Source organism: Hippocampus guttulatus, chromosome 8 (assembly GCF_054856545.1).
Source record: "Hippocampus guttulatus isolate MCC_2025c chromosome 8, RoL_Hgut_1.0, whole genome shotgun sequence".
NCBI lineage: Eukaryota > Metazoa > Chordata > Actinopteri > Syngnathiformes > Syngnathidae > Hippocampus > Hippocampus guttulatus.
In genome coordinates, this window is record NC_141268.1 from 18,198,671 (window position 1) to 18,208,630 (window position 9,960).

General features: G+C 46.2%; 1 protein-coding gene across 2 annotated transcripts; it reads right to left on the reverse strand.

Moving 5' to 3' along the window:
• Window positions 1-547: 547 nt before the first annotated feature.
• On the reverse strand, window positions 548-7,648 carry LOC147201578 (rac GTPase-activating protein 1-like). Of its 2 annotated transcripts, XM_086118701.1 has the most exons (17): window positions 6,495-7,648; window positions 6,090-6,189; window positions 5,501-5,703; window positions 5,246-5,388; window positions 4,992-5,061; window positions 4,859-4,912; window positions 4,548-4,622; window positions 4,362-4,479; window positions 4,096-4,247; window positions 3,413-3,577; window positions 3,215-3,310; window positions 2,888-3,086; window positions 2,676-2,781; window positions 2,439-2,571; window positions 2,249-2,357; window positions 2,052-2,160; window positions 548-1,657 (listed from the first exon to the last, which is right to left on the reverse strand). In XM_086118701.1, the coding sequence occupies exons 2-17, from the start codon at window positions 6,172-6,174 to the stop codon at window positions 1,588-1,590; spliced, it is 1,887 nt and encodes a 628-aa protein (XP_085974827.1). In that variant the 5' UTR covers window positions 6,175-6,189; window positions 6,495-7,648; the 3' UTR covers window positions 548-1,587. The 2 variants fall into 2 exon arrangements, with proteins under 2 accessions (XP_085974827.1, XP_085974826.1); XM_086118700.1 differs by having other exon boundaries at window positions 5,501-7,646.
• Window positions 7,649-9,960: the final 2,312 nt, after the last annotated feature.

The window sequence follows — 9,960 nt, forward strand, 5'->3', positions numbered from 1 at the left end:
AATCATACAGTGGCCTCCTCCTGCACCACTTCCCATACTTCATTTTATAAATAGAGGACTTTGATACCGTTGTTGTTGTTGTGTTTACAAGCTTACAATGTAATTTAGCTAAGCACTCTTAATTGGACTAGTTACTCATTTGGCCCCTGCAGTCCCACAGCAGTGTGGAACTCTAACAGTGCACACTCTGGCTCGAACAAGGAGGGAGCTCCACGCACACATACACAACCAGCTGTTTGATGCCTGCAGCAGGCGAGCTTATGCTGCACGGTACGCCGTAAATAAACACAGCATTCCCACACGAGGGGACACATTGACACACAGGAGGCCTCATTTCAGGCTAATGAACTATTAATGTTCATTTGAAATGCAAACATTTTGGAAGAGTCTCCTCCGCAAAGAAAGAACATAAATAGATAAACTGGCACATATTTTCATATTTCTGCGGCCCAGCTGTCTCAAGGCCGGAAATTTTCTCTTCAATGAGATCTGAAAAAATGCCCGTCGGGCTCAATCCATTTATCACCTGAAATGAATGAGCACCAAGAAGAGAGAGGAAATGACATTTAATGCTTTGTTTTGACATCAACCGTGGACTGTTCTTTCTTGAGAGTTCCACTGGATTCCAGTTTGGGTTTGCAGAAGTGGGTACAGAGCAGATTTTTGACAAAAAAAGCAAAACCTGTTGGATGACCATTTCTCTCACGTGCTTTCCCAACACTCCAAAGAATGACAACTCGTTTGAATCAAAGGTGTTGTTGTCAGTTGGGGGTTTTTAGACTAGAACATAAAAAGGTACCACTGGTATTTAAATGTATTAAGCTTAAAATGCATATATGAATCCAGTAGTTAAGTTGTTGGCACACAAAGTGAGTGATACCTGGTGTGCTCTTATCAGTTCAAGGGCAATCACAGAAGTTAGTTACAATTGCACGAGCATAATGTAAGCATAATAGTAATACAACAGCAGCCTCTAGTGGTGCGTACAACCATTCTGTTTGTTGCATAGATACAGTGCAAAATACTGCATAATTCCCATTCAGTATCAGTGTTAGTAGTGTTATTTGGCCATATACAGTAGTCTGATTGTGAATCGGCCTTACCACACAACATAAACATAAAATACAGTGTTTAAAGCAAGCTTTAAAGTAGGCGTCAGCTCAATGCCACAAGATTCTCAAACACAACTAATCATTCATTTTTTTTCCTCCCTTTGGCCCAGTTTCATATGCTGCTCCATCCCCCGAGGCTGCGGTTATAACCACACAGTGAGCAATGGATGATTGAACACACAAAGGAAAAAGGTCCTTCACAAAGGTTAGCTGGAGTTGCTTGGTCATTAAAGCCTCGTAACCTCATTAGTACAGTTTTTGGTAAGTCAGGACTTGCTTATTAATCAAAGATATAAAAATTCTTCATGTGTAAGCTACTTCACCTGATTAGAAAGAAAATGAGATGTGGATATAATGCATTCTTAAGATAAAACTGCACCTTAGTTTGACTCACATTCTTGTGGAAATGGAGCTTGTTATTGCAGCAAGTAATACAGAAGCCATTGTCTGCTTTTTTGTAAACTCCAGTGGGCCGTTACTTCAGATGTGGAGACTCGAAGAAGTTGACCCGGGGGCTAGCAGCTGTTTTGTTCTTGCCTGCAAATCTAAAGATGGTTGTGGATAGATGAAGTAAACTTTAACACATGCAAACTAAAAAGCTGTTTCATAAAAATCCTGAAAGGCATTTAAACAAAGTTAGGTGTTGGGATTTGTATGATTCCAAATTTTGAATAATTTTCCTTGAATATTGATTCATATTTTCAACATTAAAAATAAAAAATGTAAAACTGGTGCAAAAAATCATAAATTGGGCAATTCTTGATCACTTTGTGAACCCAGTCTGCAAACATTTTATTCCTAAATGTGACTAGTATACAAATACTTTGGAGTATAGAACATCAAGCTTACAGGGCCAAGTGAAAATTCGGATGCTTTAATATTTTTGTGGCGATTGATGCACCCTACAACACAAGCGAGCGTGTGCGTGGATGAACTTACATGGTGGTGCTGGAGAAGGTCTGCATCATCCGCTTCGACAGCGAGCTGGAGGAGGGCGTCTTTGCCATCAACTGGTGCTCAGGAGTGGTCAGTGGTCCAAGTATGCTGACTGCAAAAAAACACATAATTGACAGACGTGCAGTTTTGTTTCGTACATAATCATCACTGTCCTGTAGAACCTTGATGCTGTGATTTACCATTATGACTAGGAGTCCCAGTGAAGTGAGAACTCTCCACGTCTATATTATCCGGATACGCATACTGACTCCAGTAGCTTGCCGGGATACTAAACAAGCGCTCAATTACCTGGGAGGAGAAAAAAAAATGAATCAAACTGAATTCAGAAGAAAGCGATAACACTTACAATAGGTAAAGAATATACTTTACCCGTGGTTGTCTGCTTGTGTCACTCAGGACAGTCATAGTGTCTGGATTTGGAACAGCGTGGCCGACAAGGGTAGGGCCGAACACCCTGGCCAGGTTTGTCACATCCATCTTTGTATCCACGCTCTTTGACACTCTGGAGGAAAGTATGACATATCTGCTCACCATCCGGGCAAAATAGTTGAACTCAGGAAATCTTACAGCTGAAGATGTTAGTCTTCAAAACTTTGTGAAAGTTACTTCTGCAGATGAATCATGACGCAGGCTAGAGTGTCTCGGTTGGGTTGAGGCAGCTCGCTGATGGTTTGGTACAACAATGCAAGACTGTTCCCATCATCCTGGATTTCTACAACGTTACCAGAGACAGATAACGTCAACTTTTTATTTTATTTTTTTGTGGGGTTTCTTTTACACCCATTTTGTCTTTTAGCCGATTAAGAGAGGAAACTGACCAGCTGCCTCCATAAAGTTTTTGTTGAGGCGGAAGGTGAGAATTGGCTCAGGAAGGTTCCTGAGGAAGTCTTTAAGAACACCAGTGATGACGTTGATGTCCTCGACTTTGTTTAGCGGTGGCAGTGTCTTTCCTCGAATCAGCTTCTCCTTCAGTGCTTTCACCTGACGCTCCTGGCCAGAAATTCTGTACAGTCCAACCTGGGAAGAGATTAAGAAATACGGTGTTGTGATGCAGTGAACTGGGAATGGATCTAAATATGAATTAAAATTCACACATACACACACAACTTCTAGAAGGAAGGGTCACAAGAAAGAGGCTCACTCACCTCTTGCAGGCCTCTGTGTTCAATCTCCTTGATACAATAGATAACTAAAGCTGGGATCTTTGGAGAAGTTGTTGGCGCAAAGTCAGCCAGGGTGCTCTGCAAGCACACGTGAATTCAGATTGTTTTTCTGAGTCATGTTATATGAAAATTCCCCCAAGTAGAGGTATTGTGGGAATCAATGAGAAAGACATGCCGCACCTCTGCAGTCCTGATGGGAGTACTGATGGACACGGGGTTGCAGGGCAGTGGGCAGCAGTCACGGCACTCGGGATGAGTCACAATCCTGCAGTCCTGACAGCGAAGGTACATCTTGCCAAACTTTGTTCTTCTTCCACATGGTGCACAGAACTCAGATTTGATCACCTTTGTGAGAGTGTGGTGAAAAACAGCCGTTACGCAAAGCTCGAGGAACAGAAAGAGTGATCGTGGTAACAACACCCACAATACTATGACCACCTCCACAATGTGATTATTGCATATGTATTTAAATGGCATTTCCTTCCAATTTTATGCAGACAACGTCCACATATCTACATAGCGCTGCCACCAAATGGCCAAAGTTGTGTATTACCTTCACTGATTGCCTGAATGACATTAAAGCCTGGCTGGGTCTGAGCTTTTTAAACAGTACAGGTGAAGTCACCTTTTGACCCCGTGCTGTCTCTAAATCGCATCTCCTCTCAACCAAGGTTCCCTAATGTTCCCTTTTAACAAACATATTTTAAATAATCTAGGGTTAAAAGTAAATGTGATTTTTAAATGGATCAAACCTGCCATGAGTAGTAGTACGTATGACACAGTATAATTCAGAGACTGTAATATTGATTGTATGGAACCAAAGCAATTAGCTTGGTGGAAACTAAGTTTGAGTAATGGCTCACTGTTTTGGGGACAAAGATATGCTGCTTTTCCCCTCCTCTCTTGAGTCTGGGAGTTTGGAGGTGAGGGGGAAAATCCGAGAGTGGTGTGCTGGGTGCTTCACTGTTGGTTTCGGACAGCTCAATAGAGGTTGATTCGGCCCAGGATGGGGCAACTGTCAGCACAATAAAATCACATGATATAGATAAAATGACAATAATTTACAACAACAAACTGTATTTAAATTCACAGTTACCACGAGTGAAATTTGTCATTAAGAATTTCTCACCACTCTTCTTCCTACTGCGTGTCCCATAAGGGACAGCCTCGATAGTGGAGACAGCCTCCACAGCACAGCCATTTCCTGGCACAGTGATGGTGGTTTTGGCAACTATGGAGTCATTTATCTGTATGCAATGAGAGTTTCAGAAAATGTGTGCTCAAAGGATTGTCTCTGTTATCAAAGCATACTTACTCGATTAGATGCGCGGCCCGTGGAGCGAGGTTTCTTCATTGCTTGCGGAGGAACCTCAAGTTTTCGAGAAGAGCGCTGTGGATTACAAAGGAACTACATTTCCTCATATCTACTTTTGGTACATTCCATACTTTTAAGGTTTACTATTTGCTTTATTTTCCATCTGTTAAGAGTATAGTTTGGTTTTTAAACTGAATACCATATGAACAGTTTCACACCGTGTGTGTGTTGGTGTCATTTTGGTTCATCACAAAAACCTGGTTACCAACACCGGTATTTTGATTTCAAATTAGAATAAATTTATGACTCACTCGTTTCGGACGTTTCCGCAGTCTCACAGTCTTCATGACAGAAGAATCACAGGCCTAAAGGAAATGGGATTAAGTTGCAGCATGTCAACTTTAACGAGTGCAGAAGGTTGAAACAATATATGGAAAAATGTACCATGGAGTCATCTGTTTGATCAAAGCTGATGTCTGACATTATGGAGGTTGATTCATCAATGGCCATCAACCTGCACGAAAACGAGTGTCATTATTTTAAACTTCTTGTGGGAAGGAATTCATGCAATGCAACGGATATTGAACACATGAACACTTTTCATACATTGTGATATGTCTCGGCATTTAAAATGAAACACGAATTTGTCTCTTAAAAAAAAGAACTCTTAATGGCAAACCACAGATAGAAAAGCAAACCTTCTGCTGGAGTTAAGGTTGGACTTAGCAGCCTGAGAGTGCGCACTGAGAAAGGCCAGGGCAGAGCGCTGCTCCTCACTTAGGTGCATGCTACTACTATTCTCTGTTATCAGCATGTCCCGGATCAGCTGTAGCTGACGCTCCTGGTGGCAAGACGATGAAGGACGAATCCACATTTTTGTGATTAACAGCAGCCAGTATCTGACTTTGGAGGTTCCACTGTAAATGAGCTTCATGAAAAAAAAAGTCACAAACCAGCTTCTCATGGACGGCTTCAGCCTTCTGCCGCCGACGGATCTCCACGTCCACTTGATTGCGTGCATGCTTCAGTTTAACCTCCAAAGCTCCCCTCTCTGTTTCAGCTTTAGCCAGCATCTCTTTGCAGGATAGCAGCTCCTCACCTGACTGAAGCCACTTCTTTCGGCAGTCCTCAAAGTTTATGGCCATCTGAAGAAATTCTAATGAAACAACAGAAGAAAAGAGCTGCTGTCTGCGGTGATTGCCACAACCATTGTGTGAGAAGCAGTGGTTCTGATCGTGCTTTACTAATGTTATGTACATATTAAAAATGTAAGACTAAGAATGACTAACATTATACACATTTCCTGATTTATACATATGAGAAACTGTGGAGAAGTAGTTTGAAAGCAACCAAGTACATACCATTTAGACAATCTTCTTCAAGTGGTAATAACAGAACCCACAAGAGAATACTTCAGTAATACAGTGTAAAGTTAAAAATGTATAAATGGCAAACATACGTGATACTATGTATGACGAATACTGAAAATGTTTTTGTTGTTGTTGTTGTTACAAACACTGGAGAAGAGTGTGATCAACTTACGTGGTTCAACGCTCTCATTCAGACCATCCACCAAGGTCCGTAAACACAGGAACTGATTGTACAGATTCACCACGGCCGACTCCATTGTGTCGTTCTGCGGCTAGCAACGTTAGCGTACATGGGAAGCAACGTTAGCTATGGAAGCTAAATTGGTCATTCGCTGATTCGCTTCACCAGAAGAAGTCAAATCACAGTTACTAATGAGGCAAAGTAAAACGTTCATTGTGTTAACCGCAAGATTCAGAAAAGTATTCATGATATTCTGACAGTTTTGCACGTTACTAAGTCACCTTTATTCTACCCGCAACGAAACTGTCGGTATACCGTTGACTTGAACGTTGTTGGGCGAGCTCTACGTCTCGTCGATTTACAAATATAAATAGATACACAAATTAAAGCAGTTACCTCTGCAACGTATTCCTTGTAGTAATGTGAGTGACATGTAACGACACAGTCAACGTTAACACAAAATTGATTAATTCCCACTCCGGTGCTGCGGAACCACACCTTCGCACATTCTTCAACAAAGTTCAAAACCAGCGCCGTTTATTTTCTTCTACTTCGTTTTATAAACTCGAACTTGCACACTCTACTGTCACGTCAGGTTCATAAGTGTAACTGCAGAAAAGAGGATCGCTTTGAACCAGTAACTCGTACGCATGCGCAAAAACCATCTCTGGGTGCTCTGGCTTCTTTCCGCATTCCACAAACATGCACGAATGTTTGATTGTTCGTTTTGTCTGATTCGCTGGACTCTTGCCATGTGATGTACCGCCAATATTTTTTAGCAAAGAACACCCGAATCAGTGTAAAGTATTTTTGGATGTGAAAAAAAAATTAAAATAGTCTTCTGCCATCTGTGTCTGATTTATTATATTTTGGAACTCCATTTCTAGTGGTACCCTGTCCCAACAACCATTTGGAAATAAAGTGGTACTATTAAAAAGAAAGAAAGTAATAATTAACTAAAATATATCCATCCATACATCCATCATCTACCGCTTATCCGGGGCCAGGTCGCGGGGGCAACAGCTTTAGCAGGGAAGCCCAGACTTCCCTCTCCCTAGCTACTTCTTCCAGCTCTCCCCGGGGGATCCCGAGACGTTCCCAGGCCAGCTGGGTGACATAGTCTCTCCAGCGTGTCCTGGGTCTTCCTCGGGGTCTCCTCCCGGTGGGACATGCCCGGAACACCTCACCAGGGAGGCGCTCAGGGGGCAACCGAATCAGATGCCCAAGCCACCTCATCTGGCTCCTCTCGATGTGGAGGAGAAGCGGCTCGACTCTGAGCCCCTCCCGGGTGACCGAGCTTCTCACCTTATCTCTAAGGGAGAGCCCGGACACCCTGCGGAGAAAACTCATTTCGGCCGCTTGTAACCGGGATCTCGTTCTTTCGGTCACGACCCATAGCTCGTGACCATAGATGAGGGTTGGAACGTAGATCGACCGGTAAATTGAGAGCTTCGCCCTTTGGCTCAGCTCCTTCTTCACCACAGCAGACGCTGCACCGATCCGCCTGTCGATCTCCCGCTCCCTCCTGCCCCCACTCGTGAACAAGACCCCAAGATACTTGAACTCCTCCACTTCGGGCAAGATCTCCTCCCCGACCCGGAGGGGACACTCCACCCTTTTCCGACTGAGGACCATGGTTTCAGATTTGGAGGTGCTGATCTTCATCCCAACCGCTTCACACTCGGCTGCGAAACGCTCCAGTGAGAGTTGGAGAGACCCGTTTGAAGGAGCCAACAGCACCACATCATCTGCAAAAAGCAGGGATGCAATACTGAGGCCCCCAAAACTGACCCCCTCAACGCTTCGGCTGCGCCTAGAAATTCTGTCCATAAAGGTTATGAATAGAATCGGCGACAAAGGGCAGCCTTGGCGGAGTCCTACCCCCACTGGAAACGATTCCGACTTACTGCCGGCAATGCGAACCAAACTCTGACATCGATGGTATAGTGACCGAACAGCCCGTATCAGGGGGTTCGGTACCCCATACCCACGAAGCACCCCCCACAGAACTCCCCGAGGGACACGGTCAAACGCCTTCTCCAAGTCCACAAAACACATGTAGACTGGTTGGGCGAATTCCCACATACCCTCGAGGACCCTGCTAAGGGTGTAGAGCTGGTCCACTGTTCCACGGCCGGGACGAAAACCACACTGCTCCTCCTCGATCTGAGGCTAGACTTCCTGACGGACCCTCCTCTCCAGCACCCCTGAATAGACCTTACCAGGGAGGCTGAGGAGTGTGATCCCTCTGTAGTTGGAACACACCCTCCGGTCCCCCTTTTTAAAAAGAGGGACTACCACCCCGGTCTGCCAATCCAGAGGCACTCTCCCTGTTGACCACGCGATGTTGCAGAGGCGTGTCAACCAGGACAGCCCCACAACATCCAGAGCCTTGAGGAACTCCGGGCGGATCTCATCCACCCCCGGGGCCTTACCACCGAGGAGCTTTTTAACCACACCGGTGACTTCAACCACAGAGATAGGAGAGCCCATCTCAGAGTCCCCAGGCTCTGCTTCCTCCAAGGAAGGCGTGTTGGTGGAGTTGAGGAGGTCTTCGAAGTACTCTGCCCACCGATTCACAACGTCCCGAGTCGAAGTCAGCAGCGCCCCATCCCCACTGTACACAGTGTTAGTGGTGCACTGCTTCCCCCTCCTGAGACGTCGGATGGTGGACCAGAATTTCCTCGAAGCCGTCCGGAAGTCGGCGTCCATGGCCTCACCGAACTCTTCCCACGCTCGGGTTTTTGCCTCGGCGACCACCGAAGCTGCCTTCCGCTTGGCCAGTCGATACCCGTCAGCTGCCTCTGGGGTCCCACAGGCCATAAAGGCTCGATAGGACTCCTTCTTCAGCTTGACGGCATCCCTTACTGCTGGTGTCCACCAGCGAGTACGGGGGTTGCCGCCACGACAGGCACCAACCACCTTACGGCCACAACTCAGATTGGCCGCCTCAGCAATAGAGGCACGGAACATGGTCCACTCGGGCTCAATGTCCCCCGCCTCCCCCGGAACATGGGAAAAGCTCTGTCGGAGGTGGGAGTTGAAACTCCTTCTGACAGGGGATTCCGCCAGACGCTCCCAACAAACCCTCACAATACGTTTGGGTCTGCCAGGACGGACCGGCATCTTCCCCCACCATCGGAGCCTACTCACCACCAGGTGGTGATCAGTTGACAGCTCCGCCCCTCTCTTCACCCGAGTGTCCAGAACATGCGGCCGCAAATCCGATGATACAACTACAAAGTCGATCATCGAACTGCGGCCTAGGGTGTCCTGGTGCCAAGTGCACATATGGACACCCTTATGCTTGAACAAGGTGTTCGTTATGGACAATCCGTGGCGAGCACAGAAGTCCAATAACAAAACACCACTCGAGTTCTGATCGGGGGGGCCGTTCCTCCCAATCACACCCCTCCAGGTCTCACTGTCATTGCCCACGTGAGCATTGAAGTCCCCCAGCAGAACAAGGGAGTCCCCAGCAGGAGTACTCTCCAGCACACCCTCCAAGGACTCCAAAAAGGGTGGGTATGCTGAGCTGCTGTTTGGTGCATATGCACAAACAACAGTCAGGACCCGTCCGCCCACCCGAAGGCGGAGGGAGGCAACCCTCTCGTCTACCGGTGTGAACCCCAATGTACAGGCACTGAGCCGGGGGGCAATGAGTATGCCCACACCTGCTCTGCGCCTCTCACCTTGAGCAACTCCAGAGTGGAAGAGAGTCCAACCCCTCTCGAGAGAACTGGTACCAGAACCCAGGCTGTGTGTGGAGGCAAGTCCGACTATATCCAGTCGGAAATTCTCTGCCTCACACACCAGCTCGGGCTCCTTCCCTGCCAGAGAGGTGACATTCCATGTCCCAAGA